The 19,288-nt window shown below is 42.9% G+C and overlaps 1 protein-coding gene across 2 annotated transcripts in view; it reads right to left on the bottom strand.

The window, feature by feature from the left end:
- Positions 1-5,245: 5,245 nt before the first annotated feature.
- The window catches only part of SYT10 (synaptotagmin 10), a 147,669-nt gene continuing 133,626 nt past the window's right edge, over positions 5,246-19,288 (bottom strand). Inside the window, exons 5-7 of one of the 2 annotated variants that reach the window (XM_068277650.1) lie at positions 12,171-12,342; positions 7,882-8,011; positions 5,246-5,560 (exon numbers count right to left, since the gene is read on the bottom strand). In XM_068277650.1, the coding sequence (XP_068133751.1) occupies positions 5,489-5,560; positions 7,882-8,011; positions 12,171-12,342 (374 nt within the window). In that variant the 3' untranslated portion in view covers positions 5,246-5,488. Of the gene's footprint in view, positions 5,561-7,577; positions 8,012-12,170; positions 12,343-19,288 lie in introns of those variants that run through there. The other variant, XM_068277649.1, reaches the window with a different exon arrangement.

Here is a 19,288-nt window from a genome sequence, read left to right as displayed (position 1 = left end):
GCTGCTGACCTCGTTCTGACTTGTCCTCTCCTTCCTCCTGAATGGGCCTGCCCTGAGGCTCAGCGTGACATAGGGATGGAGTTGTGCTCCTGTACAAGCAGCCTCGTGACCTGGACCTCAAAGAACCAGTCAGCCTAACATGTAACGTGCCTGCCCATTCCAGGCATTCTTCCTCCACGGTTACAGTATGTGGTTGCCGGGGTAACCAGAGCCACCTTCTTCCGTTGTTGACCGGAAGCACTGTTACTTTCCCAGCTGCTAAAGGATGCCTTTAGTTCTGGATATATATATATATATATATATATATATATATATATATATATATATATATATATATATATATATATATACATATATATATGCACATATATGATATATGGGCGGGGAGCAGAAGGGGTGGGGTGGCAAGTTTGCTACTTTGCTTTGGCCCCATTTGGCCTTAATATGACTTTGGTTAGAATAGATAATTCTGTTTTATAAATGTAGTGGTGTGCACAAAAGACAACCCACCAAGAGGATGTCTGATCTAATACATTCTAAATCTAAATAATAATTAAGAGTGAGTTTACCCAACATAGTTTTGTCACACTCATTTCTTATTTTATTGGTGCACTCCAGGGACTGTAGCTAAGCTAACAGCTCAGGTCAACCTGGCACTGGCTTGAAGTAGGATTCCTGTTCTCTTTTGTGGTGTCTGTTTATTTTAGACAATGCAGAATGAAGAGCCAATCCCCAGAAGAGATAGGGAGATATAGAAACATGCAAGAGAAAGAGAAAGTTGAGCACTGATATATGGATCTATCCACTCTAGTTTCACGGACAAAGTTGATGGCCAGATATATATATATATATATATATATATATATATATATATATATATATATATATATATATATAGATATATATATATATATATATGCTATGTTTTTGTGCTATTTTTAATTTTAAATATACCGTTTATGTTACTTTCAAAAACATGGTGGTCTGTCTAATGGTGCCCATACACGGTACAATAAAAACATTTGATTTCCTGCTGTTTATTTGACCAAAACAATTGAATTGAATAAAAATAGAAAATAATCTTTTTTTTTTTACCAAAAAAAGAAAAAAGAACGATTATCCCGTTTTTTCGATAAAAATCCGATCAGACATGTTGGAAAAATCTTTAGATTTGATCTAACAGGATAATCAAATGAACTATAATGGACTATAATGGACATATCACATGGCCATGGTTGGGATTAGATTGTAAATCCCTCTGAAGGGCTGTTAAGGATACTCTGTAAACTCTGTAAAGTGCTGCAGAAAAAGTCAGTTCTATTTAAATAATGAATGAATATTTTCAGCATGAAAGGAGCCTTATTGAATTTCACAAATAATTCCAAATGCTTGATGATCTGGAAATCCTGAGTATACGTTGTACAAATAAATGATGATATAAATGTGCATGCATAAAGAACCAATCCTACTTGCAACTTGGTAAAGCACTGGTTAATAAACTAGTGCTTTATCTATGCAGATGAGGCAGTACTAGCATGGTGATGCTGATAACAAGATAGTTCTTAAAATGTTCAAAAGGTCACTAGTTCTCTCCATGGGAGCTTAATGAACCAGATTCTATGTCACACTGACATAGCTGATGTTTATACTTTATACTTAGAATTGTAGTCCTTAGATAAAAAAAAGAATGTAAGATTCCAGGGAAGCTTCTATTTACTATTGCTACGACACATACATTTTTTATTAACTCATACGTTTATTTTCAATTCAGGTTTTCCCAATATGCCTCCTGTTTAAACTGAAAGAATCTGGTGTTTGGTATAGGTTGGGATGAAAGACAAGAAAACAATGGAAATAGCACTTACTGTACATTAACTGCTCTTTGACCGCCCATTGGCGTTAGGCGTAGTGTTGGGCGAACAGTGTTCGCCACTGTTCGGGTTCTGCAGAACATCACCCTGTTCGGGTGATGTTCGCGTTCGGCCGAACACCTGATGGTGTTCGGCCTTTTAAGTTCGGGTTCGCCCCGAACTACTAAATGGCCGCCGAACAGGGCCGAACAGGGCCCCTGTTCGGCCGAACAGGGCCCTGTTCGGCCGAATACTGCCCCCCTATGGGGTCGCAGGCATAAGGGGGGAGCATGCACCGATCACGGGGGGGGGGGGGGGTCGGAAATTCCCCCCACCCCCTCCGCTAGCGCTCCCCCCTCTGCCCGCTTCCCCATACAAAAGTTTAAGGAAGTAAAACAGTACCGGTGGTAGTGGGTGGCTGGCAGTGGGCGGCACTATGAAGTGAGTGACTGAGGAGGAGGAGTCCGGAGAGTGACGCGTTGAGGGAGGCCGGGCAGCGGGCGGTTCAGCAGTAGTACCGTACTACTGCTGAACCGCCCGCTGCCCGGCCTCCCTCAACGCGTCACTCTCCGGACTCCTCCTCCTCAGTCACTCACTTCATAGTGCCGCCCACTGCCAGCCACCCACTACCACCGGTACTGTTTTACTTCCTTAAACTTTTGTATGGGGAAGCGGGCAGAGGGGGGAGCGCTAGCGGAGGGGGTGGGGGGAATTTCCGACCCCCCCCCCCGTGATCGGGGCATGCTCCCCCCTTATGCCTGCAACCCCATAGGGCCCCCAAAAGCGGGATGTTCGGGGAGTTCGGGGTTCGGCCCGAACATGCCGAACATCGCGGCCATGTTCGGCGAACTTTCCCGAACCCGAACATCCAGGTGTTCGCCCAACACTAGTTAGGCGGTTGCAGAGTGGCTCCCCCAGGAAAGTTTAATATGAATTGGGGTCAGGTCCTGGAGGCGGGAATTAGCAAGGAATGTGTGCGCACATGCGCGCGTGTTCCCTGCCCGAAGTACACATCGGGGATCTGTGATCAGCCTGTCAGCCGTGATCAGAACTGGCAGGCTGTTAGGCAAAGAAAAAAAGCGTTTATTTATATGTACGGCACTGCGATCTACTGCAGTGCTGTACAAGAGACAGCCCTGTCACTTAACTGTCCCTATAATGGCCTCACAATCTAAACACATACATAGGCTGATGCCTATGTATGTGTAGTGCAGTGTAGGGCCAATTTAGGGGGAAAAGGGGGAAGGGAGGGGGGATACAAAAAAAATTAAATAAAAATCAGAGACCTTCAAAAGAAAGCCCTGTTGGTGGGAAGAAAAGGAGGTAAGATTCATTTGGGTGCCAAGTTGTATGGCCGAGCAATAACTGTTAAAGCTTTAGAGTGCTGAATTGTAAAGAATCGCCTGGTCACCAGGGGGTGTAAGCCTGTGGTCCGCAAAAGGTTAAGGCTGGCTTCAGACTGTGGATTGGCAGTAGCGGTGCAGTGCGCCAGTGCGCCACCACCAAAAACAGGTTTTCGGGGGATTACCGCATTAGCATGCGGTAATCCCCGCCTGGCATCCGGCCTGTGATGCAAAAAATTAGTTTTTGTAAATACACGGGCATTGCCATAGACTTACATGACTTTCAGTCCGATGCAGATCGCCACAGGTCACCCCATAGACTAACATTAGGCTCTGGTGCAGCGCCACCAACCCAGTGTAAAAAGGCCCTAAGAGTTGCCCATGAAAACATGTATTTAGTCTGTCCATACAATGAATTCCCATGTGTTCCTAAAGACTTGCTGAGATTACTCATAACATGACAGCTGCAAGTAATGTTTGGGAGGCATAAGTTAAATGTTATGTAAAGGTACTCACTGCTGCAAAAAAAATGTTTGGGTAACCCCAGCCAAATTACATATTTAGTTCACTTTGTAAGTGGAAAGTATTAACAGCTATCAAAAGAATGTTTTTTTACATGATTTTTACACCAACCCATTAATAAATAGGAGACAATTTTTCTTTGCTGTACTTTTAACATCCTTGCCCATAAGCATACTAACAGCATTGGCCAGTCCATCTTCAGAGGGGATGCTGCCCTTTGAAGTGATGTGGGGAATATTCTATCCCCATCCCACAAGCCAAGCAACCATGACAACATGTTTGTTGGAGGAGCGCCTTTGAGTATCTTGTTTCTGCTGTTGTGTGGCTTATATCATGCAATGAGGGAGGGGAGTAAAGTCAGCGTGTCCCATGGAGATGGACAGACCCACTAGGGCAGGCATGGGCAAACTCGGCCCTCCAGCTGTTACGGAACTACAAGTCCCACAATACACTGCAGGAGTCTGACAGCCACAGTCATGACTCATAGAGACAAATGCATTGTGGGACTTGTAGTTCCATAACAGCTGGAGGGCCGAGTTTACCCACGCCTGCACTAGGGCCAACTTCACCAGTATATTTATGGGTAATGATATTTGAGGTATAGCCAAGAAAAAATTATATATATATATATATATATATATATATATATATATATATATATATATATATATATATATATATTTGAAGCTCTCCCTGACCACGAATCCCTACCTTGTTCCATGAGATGCACATAGCAGGAAGCCTTGTTGCTGTTTTAATACACACACACTAATCTGAACTGATTATAGTCTGACTGCAGCAAACTGTAATGCAGCATCTAGTATTTCTATTGTGAATTCTTTGAATGTCTGTAATTGAATCTGTACATAACAACAATGTAAGTAAGCTGAATTGATGTTTGAAATCCTTACAATGTACAGAGCTGAAATTAGAAGATTATTCTTTTCTTCGGTCAAAGTAAATATATACTGTATATTTACTTAATGATCCTTAATTTGCATTTTAACTATTCTTTGTAGATTATTTTTCTAAAATTTATATTTATATATTAATTGCTAGAGTAAATAAATAAATAAAAATAAATAAACAACTGAAGTACCTGAAATACAGACATTTCTCAAGGGAATTTTTAGATAAGAGTATAAAATACATTTTCCATACTGCCCCAGCCCTTAGTTCCAACATAAATAACTAATTAGAAAAATAATAATAATAAAATAAATAATAATAAGTAATAATAAAATAAAACAGTAAAAATATCAGCAATTTAGAATCTGCTGCATAAGCTCGCAAATCTATTTTTAGGCATAATTACTCTGCATAAGTTTTTAACCACTTTTTTATGTATCTCATTCATGGCGGTTTTACTGCTGGTTTGATGTAAGCCCTGTAAGATTTGGGAGAAGTTGCATGTAGGGTAACTTGGGGCATTTCCAAGCACCCACAATGCCCTGCTTTGTTAGCAGGTGTCTTTTTGTTTGGTCATACCTGCTAGTGTAGTTATAAAATAAATATGTTACTCCTGAGTGCATTTGTGTTATTTGTCACCCTCTTTTGGGTAGACCAGACACAGGTAGTGGGGTTCCCCTCTTTTGTGGGTGTCATATCCGGCTTCCATCTTTTACTCATGCCACTAGGATGCCTAGTGACTCAGCTGAGTGTTGTTGCACCATTTCCGATAGATTGCTGTAGAGGCTGTGGTATGGACACTCACATCATAGGTAAGCTTTTACCGTTGTAACTGGTGAAATAGGACCCATGCTGCTTAGTCTACTACGGTGTCAGAGGTGGTTTTGGTGAGGAACATGAGCCTTGGCTGTCGAAACTGGTTGCTCGACCTGGTGGCTACATTGGAAAAGATAAAGGAGGAAGAGGAGAGAGAGAAATGAGGAGAGGAAGAGGAGAAAGTGGGAGGAGAGAAAAGGGAAATGACAACAGGAGAGGAGAAAAGTCAAAGGATGGGTCAGAAAAAAAGAAGAGAGATAAAGATTATTCAAAAAAAGAAAAAAAGAAGAGAGAAAAGGATAAGGGGAGAAAAGTAAAGAAAGGGAGGAGTGTAGATGATGGGAAGAGGACAGTGGGTAAAAGATGGGAGACAGAGAAAGAAAGGAGAAGCAATGGAGGGTGAAGAGACAAAGGAAGGGTAGGAGGTAAGAATAAGTAGGAAGAAAGAGGAAATGAGGGGAACAGTTGAATTGGCAGATGATGGAAGACAAAGCAGAAAAGGAGGGGAAGGGATGAGTAATGAGAAAATAGAAGAAGACGATGAGGGGACAGAAAGGGGTGGTGGGGAAAAGACAGAAGACAAAGAAGGAAATTAAGTGATGGGTGGGGAGAAGGGAGATGACAAAGGAGGAGAGGAAGGAGAAGGGGTGAGTGGGGAGAAGAGGGAATATAGAGGAGGAAAGGAAGAGAAAGGTTATGTAGAAGGAAGAGTGAAGACAAAGGAAGATAAGAAGGAAAGGTGGATGTGGATAAGAGGGAAGAGAGAGGAGGCCAGGTGAAGAGAGAAAGGGGATGGAGTGGTGGGAAGGTGATTTAAGACAAAAAAGATAAGGAGATGAGAGGAAGAGTTGAATTGGCAGAAAGTACAAGACACAGCACGATAGGAGGGTAGGGGTGGGTGATGAGAAAAGGAGAGAGGAAGACACAACAGACAGAAAGGGGTGGTGTGGAGAAGAGGGAAGATAAAGAAGGAAATTAAGTGATGGGCGGTGAGAAGAGTGAATATAAAGGAGACGAAAGAAAGAGATTAGGGTATATGGAAGTAAGAGGGAAGACAAAGGAAGAGATGAAGTAGATGGCGTTAAAAGGGGAAGACAAGGCGAATAGATGAGGAGAGAAAGGGTGAGAAGGAGATGTGAGTCAAAGAAGAAAGGGAGAGGACATATGGGTGGGTAGAAGAAAGAAAAATAGAGGAATGGAGCGAAATATTTGGGTGGGAAGAAAAGGTAGAGCAAGGAGAAAAGGAAAGGAATGGGAAGGGGTGGGTGGAAAAAGATCAGTGGGTGAAAAGGAAGAGATGAAGGGGTTGGGCAGAAGAAGGAAGACAACAGAGTAGAAGAAGCAAGGCGTGGATGGTGAGAAAGGGGAAAATAAAGGAGGGAGAAGATAGTAAAGGGAAGGGGTGAGTGGAGGAGGAGACAGGAGAGAAATGAGGAGAGCATAGAAGGGGAAAGGGGTGGGTGGGTGGGAAGAAAAGGGAAGGCACATGAGGAGAGGGGAACGGTTGGGTGAGGAGAAGAGGTAAGACAAAAGAGGGGGGAGGCATAGTTAGAAAGAAGATGTGAAGATGAAGGAAGAGAAGAAGTGAAGATGAATGGATTGGTAGGTAAAAGAGAAATTACAAAGGAGGTGAAAAACAGAAAGGGAAGGGGTTGGTGAAAAAAGGAGTAAAAAACATTGGAAAGAAAGGGGAGGGTAAAAAGAATAGGGAAAACATCAGAGAAGAGAAGTGGAAGGGAAGTTGTGGGGGGAATAGGAAATAGACGGGTGTAGAGAGAAGAGGTGAGGAGAGAAAAGACATGAGTTTCTGTTGCAATGCCCAGATTTATCAATAATATACATTAATAATATACTTTAATGATCTTTATTGTAATATATATATATTTATTATTTATTTATTTGTTCTGCTACTGCCAAGCTCAAGAAGGAATTCTTCCTAACAAAAGAAATTAAATATTATTAGCCATTTCCTTCCTTATCACAGTTTTATTTTGCCACCCAAAGTGACCCATCCATTGTGACAAATAAAATACAAAACTTCCAGCCTGACCTGAGTTTGTAAATAACCCCGGCAGTTTTATCACATATTTTATCAGAAAAGGGCCCATATGCAATTAACTTTTTCTCCCAAGTTTTCTCCTAGGTGATATATATTTTATCAGTAAAATGCCTTTTAAGCCAGCAGTAAGCAAGAACATTCTCAGAATATTTTTGTCATTACTTTTTAGTACTTTTTTCAATTATACACAGAAGATGAGAAATAATCTTCTAGAAGAAAACTCAGGAGAAAAAGGTAATGAATATGTTCCCAATATATTGCTACATAAGACCGGCTTACAGCAACTTACTGTCAAATAGCTTTCATTCTTATTGTGATTGTTACATTGGGTGGGTGCACGTGCTGTCACTGCATGCTTTTTGACTGGCACACAGTGCTTTACCTCGGTGAGGACATGCCAGTGAGTGATTGGTTTCCTGGGATAAGCCAACATCTCGTTCCAGTGGTCTCTGCCAAGCCCCTCAGCATCAACGCCAGTTCTGCACACTCCAATCACTTCGTTGTGGCCCACCCTGTGAATTTATAAGAGCAATTATTAAAACTGCCGCCCAAACATCTGGCAAGCAGAAGATACTGTGTAGCTTTTCAGAACATAGTAAATAGCAACTCTAAACAACCTATAAAATAAACTAACATGTGTAAGTGCAAGTGCAACTAAATCCTGAATTAAACGATACAAATTCTTACAGCAATCAGGTTGATAAGTGAATACAAGCTGCTTGATAGAACAACTGTTCTAGGCAAGCTGCACCGTGGCTTACTTTGCCTCCTCTCTCTCTGGATGCAGGTTATCGGTGTGTCAATCCAGCAGGACCATGTGACAAGTAGAAAGAACAATGGGTGACACACATTCCTCAGCATCCCTAAGCTTTAGGAGAAACAATGACTCCTCTCTGTGAGTATAAAAACGTATAGTTCCCAAGGAGCGAGTGGTGCCAACGTCAGCAGCTAAAAAAGACCGCCACCAAAACCCACTTCATCAGCTTACTCCGAAGGGATGCTCATTCGGATTTCGCAGAATTGAAATTTCCGAATTTCCAATCGGAAATCTGAATTTCCGAGCTGAACTCGGAAATCGGAAAACTGAACTCGGAAATTGGATTTCTGCAGAAATACTGCATTAGGCCTCTTGCACACTGCAAGCGATTCCGATTCAGATTCCGCTTTTTAACCACTTGAGGACCTAGGGCTTTCTACCCCTTAAGGACCGGCCACTTTTTTTCCATTCAGACCACTGCAGCTTTCACGGTTTATTGCTCGCTCATACAACCTACCACCTAAATGAATTTTGGCTCCTTTTCTTGTCACTAATAAAGCTTTCTTTTGGTGCTATTTGATTGCTCCTGCGATTTTTACTTTTTATTATATTCATCAAAAAAGACATGAATTTTGGCAAAAAAATGATTTTTTTTACTTTCTGTGCTGACATTTTTCAAATAAAGTAAAATTTCTGTATACATGCAGCGCGAAAAATGTGGACTAAAACATGTTTTTGATTAAAAAAAACCCATTCAGTGTATATTTATTGGTTTGGGTAAAAGTTATAGCGTTTACAAACTATGGTGCAAAAAGTGAATTTTCTCATTTTCAAGCATCTATGACTTTTCTGACCCCCTGTCATGTTTCATGAGGGGCTAGAATTCCAGGATAGTATAAATACCCCCCAAATTACCCCATTTTGGAAAGAAGACATCCCAAAGTATTCACTGAGAGGCATAGTGAGTTCATAGAAGATATTATTTTTTGTCACAAGTAAGCAGAAAATGACACTTTGTGAGAAATAAAAAAAAAAAGTTTCTATTTCTTCTAACTTGCGACAAAAAAAAAAATGAAATCTGCCACGGACTCACCATGCCCCTCTCTGAATACCTTGAAGGGTCTACTTTCCAAAATGGGGTCATTAGTGGTGTGTGTTTACTGTCCTGACGTTTTGGGGGGTGCTAAATTGTAAGCACCCCTGTAAAGCCTTAAGGTGCTCATTGGACTTTGGACCCCTTAGCGCAGTTAGGCTGCAAAAAAGTGCCACACATGTGGTATTGCCGTACTCAGGAGAAGTAGTATAATGTGTTTTGGGGTGTATTTTTACACATACCCATGCTGGGTGGGAGAAATATCTCTGTAAATGACAATTTGTTAATTTTTTTTACACACAATTGTCCATTTACAGAGATTTTTCTCCCACTCAGCATGGGTATGTGTAAAAATACACCCCAAAACACATTATACTACTTCTCCTGAGTACGGCGATACCACATGTGTGGCACTTTTTTGCACCCTAACTGCGCTAAAGGGCCCAAAGTCCAATGAGTACCTTTAGGATTTCACAGGTCATTTTGAGAAATTTCGTTTCAAGACTACTCCTCACGGTTTAGGGCCCCTAAAATGCCAGGGCAGTATAGGAACCCCACAAATGACCCCATTTTAGAAAGAAGAAGCCCCAAGGTATTCCGTTAGGAGTATGGTGAGTTCATAGAAGATTTTATTTTTTGTCAAAAGCTAGCGGAAAATGACACTTTGTGAAAAAAACACAATTAAAATCAATTTCCGCTAACTTGTGACAAAAGATAAAATCTTCTATGAACTCGCCATACTACTAACGGAATACCTTGGGGTGTCTTCTTTCTAAAATGGGGTCATTTGTGGGGTTCCTATACTGCCCTGGCATTTTAGGGGCCCTAAACCGTGAGGAGTAGTCTTGAAACGAAATTTCTCAAAATGACCTGTGAAATCCTAAAGGTACTCATTGGACTTTGGGCCCTTTAGCGCAGTTAGGGTGCAAAAAAGTGCCACACATGTGGTATCGCCATACTCGGGAGAAGTAGTACAATGTGTTTTGGGGTGTATTTTTACACATACCCATGCTGGGGGGGAGAAATACCTCTGTAAATGGACAATTGTGTGTAAAAAAATCAAAAGATTGTCATTTACAGAAGTATTTCTCCCACCCAGCATGGGTATGTGTAAAAATACACCCCAAAACACATTATACTACTTCTCCCGAGTACGGCGATACCACATGTGTGGCACTTTTTTGCACCCTAACTGCACTAAGGGGCCCAAAGTCCAATGAGTACCTTTGGGGAGAATCTGAGGGGTGGGGGGGTGATCAGGAGGGAGCGGGGGGCAGGGGGGGATAAAATAAAAAAATAGCGTTGGCAGATAGTGACAGGGAGTGATTGATGGGTAATTAGGGGGGTGATTGGGTGCAAACAGGGGTCTGGGGGGTGGGCAGGGGGGGGTCTGATGGGTGCTGTGGGCGATCTGGGGCAGGGGGGGGGGGGGAAATCAGTGTGCTTGGTGCAGACTAGGGTGGCTGCAGCCTGCCCTGGTGGTCCCTCGGACATTGGGACCACCAGGGCAGGAGGCAGCCTGTATAATACACTTTGTAAACATTACAAAGTGTATTATACACTTTGTATGCGGCGATCGTCGGGTTAACATCCCGCCGGCGCTTCCGTATGGCCGGCGGGATGTTGCGGCGGGTGAGCGGCGCCAGGCGGAGGCGGAGGGTCGCGTCACGGATGACGCGATCGCTCCGCCCATGCCCATACAAGGACCACCGCCAATTGTCAATACGGCGGTCCTTGCGGCGTCCACTTCCCGGCCGCCAATTGTATATACGGCGGTCAGGAAGTGGTTAATCAGTTTTTACATCTGATTCAGATTCTGATTTGCAGTTTGCTCCCTGCACACTGCAAATCGGAATCTGAATCGGATGTAAAAACCGATAAAAAAGCGGAATCGGAATCGCGTGCAGTGTGCAAGAGGCCTTACCTCAATTCGGTAATTTTAGGCCAATCACAGAACTCAGAAACAATGGACCAATCAGATGCAGAGTCAACTTGGAAGTATTTGGCCAATCAGAGAATGCAAAAAATGACCCAAAAAAACCCCCACTACTCGGAAATCCGAACTCGGAAAAATCAGAAACCGATTGGAAATCCGCGAAATTGGTAATCGGCATTGGCGGAATTTCTGCGGAATCGGAAATCGACATTTCAGACCATCCCTAGTTGGGATCTATTTGCATATTAGTGTGTATAGTACAGGAAGGTATTTATAAATGAAATACAAACATTAGTGTATAGGATAGTCCAAAAAACAAACAACAACAAAAAAGTAACAAATCAAGAAGATACAGTATATAAAAAGAATAACACACCACATTCATCCACACCTGGCCCAGACATAAATCTAGCCAGTTCTAAAAATTATGAATCATGGTCTATAGGTAAAGCTATACTTTTATTAATTATCATTATTTCTTCTACAGTGCTTTACAGTGCAGTGCTTTACAGAGTATACAGTATAGTCTAGTCACTTACTAACTGTACCTTACAAGGGCTCACAATCTAATTCCTACTATAGTCCATCATAGTATATAGCCAAACTGGGAAAGGGAGGAGGGGAGCAAATTAACTTATCTGTATGTTTTGTGAGTGCCCGGAGGAAACCCACCCATACAAGGGGGAGCATCTGTTAGTTTAGATGGCATAGCTATTTTGGGGTGCTGTCAAAAAATCCACAACCAAATAACAAACAGAGAAGCACAATATGCAAATCAAAGTTAGCTGCTAAAAGAATGAGCAAAAGATTAAAGAAGAGGTCCAAGCTAAACAAATAAATTTCACCTTCACAAGGTGATGCGAGCAGAGCAGACCAGACACTGACCTGTCATAATCCATGACGGCTATAGAGAGGCTGACTTGGTCCATGTTCTCTGGAGGGATATCAAAGATGATAGCCTCATTGTACACTGGGTTCAAGGTGTTCTTCTTTGTAGTAGTCTTCCTCTTCTTAAGTCTCCTCCCTTCGCACATTAGTGAAACCTTCACATAGGGGTCTGAAATTAAAGTACAATCGCAATGACCCTTTGTAGGAAAAATATCAATCATGGAATATTATTTTGTATCAATGATATTGTCAACATGGCTCATTTTTACTGGTTTTGCTGAAAAAAGTTAAGATGGCAATCCTAATCAGTTGGACCATTCAGAATAGGCTTGACAAGGAGGACCTTGCATGATTATCATATTGATGGGAGTGGCAGCTTTTCAGAATGTTTCAGGAAAGGGCAATCGGAAATGAGAGAGGGCGCAACTACATATTACTGCTGGCGCTATAATAAGCTTTAGAAAGTTTAAAGATGTGGTTTAAAGAGTTAATAAAAGTGAAAGTCATAATATGTTACACCTTCACCGACATACACAGGATAGACATTAATAGATGGACAAGTCACACACACAGCTAAATCCAGCTACCATCAGGGATAAAAAGCTCTAGGATAGCTGAATGGCAGCTTGATGGGGAGACTAAACCAGAGGTGTAACTATATGGGAACAGCCCCTGCATCCATAGGGGGCCCCAGAGCTCTAAGGTGGGCCCCAACTACTACTTCACTTCCTCCGATAAGGAAGTGCATCCTTCAGATCAGGTGATTTTGTGGCTACAGTTGTTATGGGTCTGAAGATGATGATGTCCACACTTGTTTTATGTTCATTTTAAGATGAGGTCCACAGCCTGTGAGGGTCACCAAGGGTAGTCAAGGGAAGGCGTGTGGAAATTGGGGGGCCTCATCAAAGTTTTGCTGGGGGGCCCCATGATTTGTAGTTACGTTTCTGGACTGAACCATATAAACTGAGAGGGAAATGGTAAACTCTCTAAAACCAAGCAGCACCTGGCTTATGTGGGGTCTGCAATGAGATTGCTACAATCCATAAGATTATAACAGGCTTCTACAGGAATCCATTATACTGCACTAGGATCCTAGAATATTAATAGCATTTAAAAATGAATAAAGCCGAAATACCCGTTTGTGTTCTAAACTACGCTGCTGGCCTGGGAACCACAATTTTCATTCCATAAGCATGGCTAGTAGTCTGAGGTTAGAACATTGCTTATGGTGAAGTGACATCTCATCACACCCAAAACTTCAGAGTCTTTATGTCACCAATGGTCCTTCAGAGAAATCTAATCCCTACTACAGTCATAGTCTTAGTCCAATTTTTGGGGGGAAGCAATTAACATATGGGTTTTTTTTAGGATGTGGAAGGAATCCCATGCAAACATGGTGAGATCAAACAAATGATATGCAGATAGTATTCTAACACAGATTTGAACGTCGGATCCCACTACTTGTCACTGACCACTACTTGTCATCTACCACTTGTCCGTCACCCACTACTTGTAACCACTGTCTATCACTACTTGTCATCTACTACCTGTAACCTACTGCCTTTTAGAAGAATCTATCTATCACTTACCATATGTCACTGTGATATGCCTGTCACTACCTACCAATCAGTACCAGCCTACCCATAATCTACCATTTACTATGTGATTCCTATTACTGTACCACCAACTGCCTGTCACTGGTATTCTTTGCCTGTGACTGATAATTACTGTTTGACATTAGTAGTAAACATCATTGACATCACTTATTGTTTCAGCATTGGTAATAACCACATGTTATTGATATCTACCTGTTATTGGTGATATGGTATTTGCCCATCACTGAAAGTTGATTAATAAGATATTAAAGGGTACCTAAAGTGAATAAAAAAAGTTGTATACTTACCTCATTAGTGGAAAGCCTCTAGATCAGGGGTACACAAACGTTTTGGGTCGAGGGCTGGGTCAACATTCTTCAGACTGCTGTGGGGCCGGAGTATACATTAAATGATGAAGAAGTCTTTGCGGGCCAGATAGTGATGCATACCCAGGTGACAACCTGCAGTAGAATTTGCAGTAGCAGTAGTGCAGCAGCAGGAGCTGGAATGCCACATAGGCAGCAGTGTGCTGGGTCACCCACATGGGATCGGCTGCCTGACCACTTCCAGAACCACTAGACTGCGGACACTGCCAGCCAGCCACCAGCCTGGAGCATCATGCACAGGGTAAGAAAGTGCTTTCAGTGGCAGTGGCAGAGCCCTGGCATTTATATCTGTAGCCTCTGTCATCTGGCCGATATTTGACATGGCAGCTTTGAGGTTCTCTTTTAATGAGATGAACAGCAGGCAACGCAGAGAAGCTAAACGTTAAATAATGTTTAATAATGTTTATAGCTTATTGTTAAATAATTTTGAAGCAATTACTCCCATCCAGCACCAGCTGACAGCGAGGCAAGAAATCTTTCCCAGGAACTCAATCTTTCACATCCAGTGTAATGCAGCTTATTGAAACATTTGAACCGCTAGGATGATTTGGTAAGGATTGTCTTTTATCTTAGGGAATGTGAAGACACACTTTAAAATAAAATCATTTAAGATCTTTAGTCTTGGAACATGTTAGAAAAACTCGTTTTTCGTTACCTCCCAGCAGGCTAGAGTGGTTGAAGAATGTGATTTGGTGAAAATCCCGTGTTCGCAGTAATTTACCTCATGGTGTAGACCTTTGAGCTTGCTGACAGAAAACCTTCCTGCTCGTTTAATCCTGAATCTCTGTAATTGCTTCTATGACTGATTGCATAAATTGCTCTTGCTTGAGCGGACCTTCTGAGAATGATTTAAGTCATTTTTATACTTGCTGCAGAAAAGGTAATCTGGTAGAGGAGATACTGTGTATTTAGAAGGGCTATTGTCCCTCTGGCATTTGGTGGTGGACAAGACAGGCTGCCTTGATGCACAGCCGTAGGGGATCACATGGCCCCGGGAGGATTTTTTAAAATAAAATCAGTTGTATGGCCTTAAGCTAGCACTTGGCTAACTATGTGCCCCAAGTCCCTCTGGTCCCAACCGATCGCCCCCGATCGCCGTCAAAATACGTACCCCCCAGGGATCCTGCGATGGTTCAGCCTCCCAATCAGCTCCAGGCTTTGCTATGGGGAGGATTGGGACTGCACATGACGTCATGTCCGATCGTCACGATAGCGACGAGTGAAGCTGCGGCTCTTGCGGGATCGTGGAGGGGTAAATATTGACGGCAGCGATCGGGGGGATCAGAGAGGTGCGGCAGGGCTTGGGGGGCATAGTTAGCTAGCCTAGTGCTAGCTAACACATAAAAAACATTTTTATAAAGCAAAATCTCTCCCGCGGACGCAGCCACTGAAACTGTGTACCGCCAGGGAGGTTGAAGGGTTAGTCCACTTTAGGACAAGTATCTATACAACATACATCATCACTATATACCGGTAAGTATTTGTGAAACTGAATATCATTAAATATTATGTTTCAGCTTTTGGCCTTCCCTGAACAAGATATCAGTATAAGGTAGCCTGAGCCCACCATCAATAATAGGTCCTGGGGAGCTTATGTTGGAGTCTGGGAGCCTCTTTAATAAGGGGATCCCAAGATGTCCATCCTATTCCAGGTAAATAGATAAAGAGGGTCAGGGCCAGGCCAAGGCAGAGGCGAGAGAGGCTCCAGCCTCAGGGCGTAGTGTAGGAGGGGGCGCACAACTTACTCAGCTATTATTCCCCTATTGCATTTGAAGCAGAAAGAAATAAGAAAAGGGGATACATGGCAGTGACTGCAAGCCAGATAACTAGAGATTAAGGTGTTAGGGGATGGGAGCCCTGGAATGTCTCTAATAGCAATCAGTGGGTGATGGCTGGTGTGGGAGTGTTTGAGGGGCGCACTCTGGTGTCTCAGTTTTAGGTGCTAGAGGACCTTGTCCCGGCTCTGTAGAGGGTCACTTCTGATCCTATACCTACTGCATTTTGTGTAAAAACTTTATTTAAAAGGAAAACAAATCTTCACCTGTATTCTTTTTTTCATCTGCCACTTCTTTATTTTTTCATTTCTGTCTTCTCCTTTAATTCCTGATTGAAAAATTTCCCTCACCCATCACTAGCCAGCGCTTTGGCCCCAGGACACCCTGGCATCGCAGCTTCCCATCGCTCTATGCCAAGTGGATAGTCATTGGTCCACATAGTGCCCCGGCGGGGGCTATGACTTTCACTATTACCAGTCATTATTGGAGGAGAGTGGCGGCAGCAGCCTTCGTGGGTCAGGTGGCTTCCAATAAAGCTGACTTGGAGCAGTGGTGCCCAGATGAAGCGGATGGTGAGCTTCGAATTAGTGGCAAGGAGCTTTGTAGCTCTAGTGGCAGGCGACAGCAACAAGTGTGCACTGTGGTGCTGAAGGACAGCTCCACAGCACAAACCCAGCACATACAGTGCTGCCCATCATTATTCATACCCCTGGCAAATTTTGACTTAAAGTTAGTTTTATTGAACCAGCAAGTAATTTTTGACAGGCGATGACATAGGTGACTCTCAAAAGATAATAAGATGATGTACAAGAGGCATTATTGTGGGAAAAACTTTTCTCAGCTTTTATTTACATTTGAGCAAAAAGTGTCCAGTCCAAAATTATTCACATTCTCCCCAACTGTCACAGGCTATGGGAAAATACACAGTTCTATACCATTCCAAATAGTTCAAGCTTTTCTAAAGCATCCTAATTACCCTGATTAACTGGGAACAGCTGTTTTAATCAATTCAACAGGTGAAAAACAGCAGCTCTCTGCAGTTGGTTTGTGGACAGTCATGGCTAAGACAAAGGAGCTCAGTGAAGACCTGCAGCTGTGCATTGTGGCTGCTCACAATTCAGGAAAGGGCTATAAGGCCATTTCTAAATGTTTTCAAGCTTCAGTGGCTACAGTGCAAAGTTTTATTAAAAAAAAGGTGTTCCCCACTGTGGAAAATCTCAGAGGATGTGGTCAGAAGCCAAAAGTAACACCTGTGCTGGCCAGGAGGATAATGAGAGAGGTGAAAAAGAATCCAAGGATCACCACTGCTAAGGCCATCCTGGTGAATCTGGGCTCTGCTGGTGGCAATGTTTCAAGGCAGACAATCCAATGGTCACTGCACACTGCCGTGTTCCATGGATGCAGACCAAAGAAGACGCCACTTCTCAAGATAAGGCACAGAAACGTTTTCTTGGCCTTTGCAAATGTTAATCTGGACAAAGAAGAAAACTTCTGGTCTTCTGTGTGATGGTCAGATGAAACAAAAATTGAATTGTTTGGTTACAGTGATGTTTCCTTCATTTGGCGTAAAAAAGGACCCAAAGATCACCATCCCCACTTTCAAACAAGGTGGCTTTGGATGTGATTTTCAGCCAATGGACCAGGTAACCTAATTACAGTAAACAGCAACATGAAAAAAAAGCAATACATGAGGATTCTCAACGACAACATCAGGCAGTCTGCAGAGAAACTTGTCCTTGGGCACCAGTGGACATTTCAGCATGACAATGACCCAAAACACACAGCAAATGTGGTGAAAAAATGTTTAGCAGACAACAACACTACGTTTTGGAGTGGCCCAGCCAGAGTCCTGACTTGAATCCAATTGAGGACCTGTGCAGAGGGCTAAAGATCAGAGTGATGGCAAGAAGACCCTCCAACCTGAAAGATTTGGAGCTCATTGCTAAAGATGAATGGGCAAAAATCCCCGTGGAGACATGCAGACAGCTGGTCTGCAATTATAGGAAGTGTTTGAATGCTGTGATAGCCAATAAAGGCTTTTCAATTGATTATTGAGAAGGGTATGAATAATTTTGGACTGGACACTTTTTTTTCAAATGTAAATAAAGGCTGAGAATTTTTTTTTCCACAATAATGCCTCTTGTACATCGTCTTATTATCTTTTGGGAGACACCTATGTCATTATCCGTCAAAAAATACTTGCTGGTTGAATAAAAGTAACTTTAAGTCAAAATTTGCCATGGGTATGAAAATTTATGGGCAGCACTGTAGGAGTAATGCTCTTTATGCTTGGACATCACACAGATGAAGGTGGCAATTAAGTTAGCCAGTAAATCGTTAAGAATGTCAGGTGATAAGAAGCTCACAAACTGCAAGCTTCTTATCACTTTGAATTGCATATGGCCCTGTAACGATTGTGGAATTATCTCCATGGTCAGCGCACAAGATGTGCGCTGACACTGCGGAAATCCTCCACAAGCGTCTGAATAACAGAACCCAGCTTTGGTGCAATGCACCTGTAGAGGGGAATTCCCACCGGCAGATGGAGCAGTGGAGTGCAGAGGAATAAACCCTCTGCACTGCCACAGATGTCAGATAGGAATTGTACAAGGGAAAGCAATACAGGGCAAGATAGCCCCTAGTGAGAGAGAGTGAGCACAGAGACAGAATGTATGTATGTCCACCAATCTAGTCGCCACCCGGCAACGGTGAACACACACCAGCGAAGACCAAGTGGGAAAGCAATCGCAAGAATGGCGATTGCTAATAGCGACACAAGACTGAGTAAAGACAGTGCATAGGTGTAGTAAGAAAGACACAGGAAACCATAACAATCAGAACGCCAAGGAAAATAACAAACGCACTAGTTAAACGCGGCCGCTGCACGAGAAGCGCAACAGCGACAAAACACGTTAATGGCGCGGTCTCCGCACGAGAAGCGCAACAGAGACAAAACGCGCCAACCCTGACTAACAAAAGAGCACAGAAAACACAAACAAACAAATAACAGAAACGCTTGCTAATCGGTTGCCTTACCTCAGGCAAAAGCAAGCGTTTGCTCCAGACCGACAGATAAATAGACAACAGGAACAGGTCAGATAGGATCCACTACTCTTCCACAAGAGCGAGTGTGATCCGTACACGGGAACAGGACTGAAAGGATCCACTGCTCTTCCGCAAGAGCGAGTGCGATCCGCACAACAAGACAGACAGAAGGAGTAGCCAGTAGCAACTGCAGCTCTGGCTACACTCCTAGACAGAATACAGAGAGATCCACCGCCTCTAACGCTAAGGCGAATGCAATCCAAACAGACAGAGCGATTTCCTGTCAGCCGCCGCTGGCGACAGAACAATCGCAA

The sequence above is a fragment of the Hyperolius riggenbachi genome, chromosome 3 (assembly GCF_040937935.1).
Source record: "Hyperolius riggenbachi isolate aHypRig1 chromosome 3, aHypRig1.pri, whole genome shotgun sequence".
NCBI classification, from domain to species: domain Eukaryota; kingdom Metazoa; phylum Chordata; class Amphibia; order Anura; family Hyperoliidae; genus Hyperolius; species Hyperolius riggenbachi.
The sequence above is the reverse complement of the archived record's forward strand: the minus strand, read 5'-3'. Positions and strand labels throughout refer to the sequence as shown.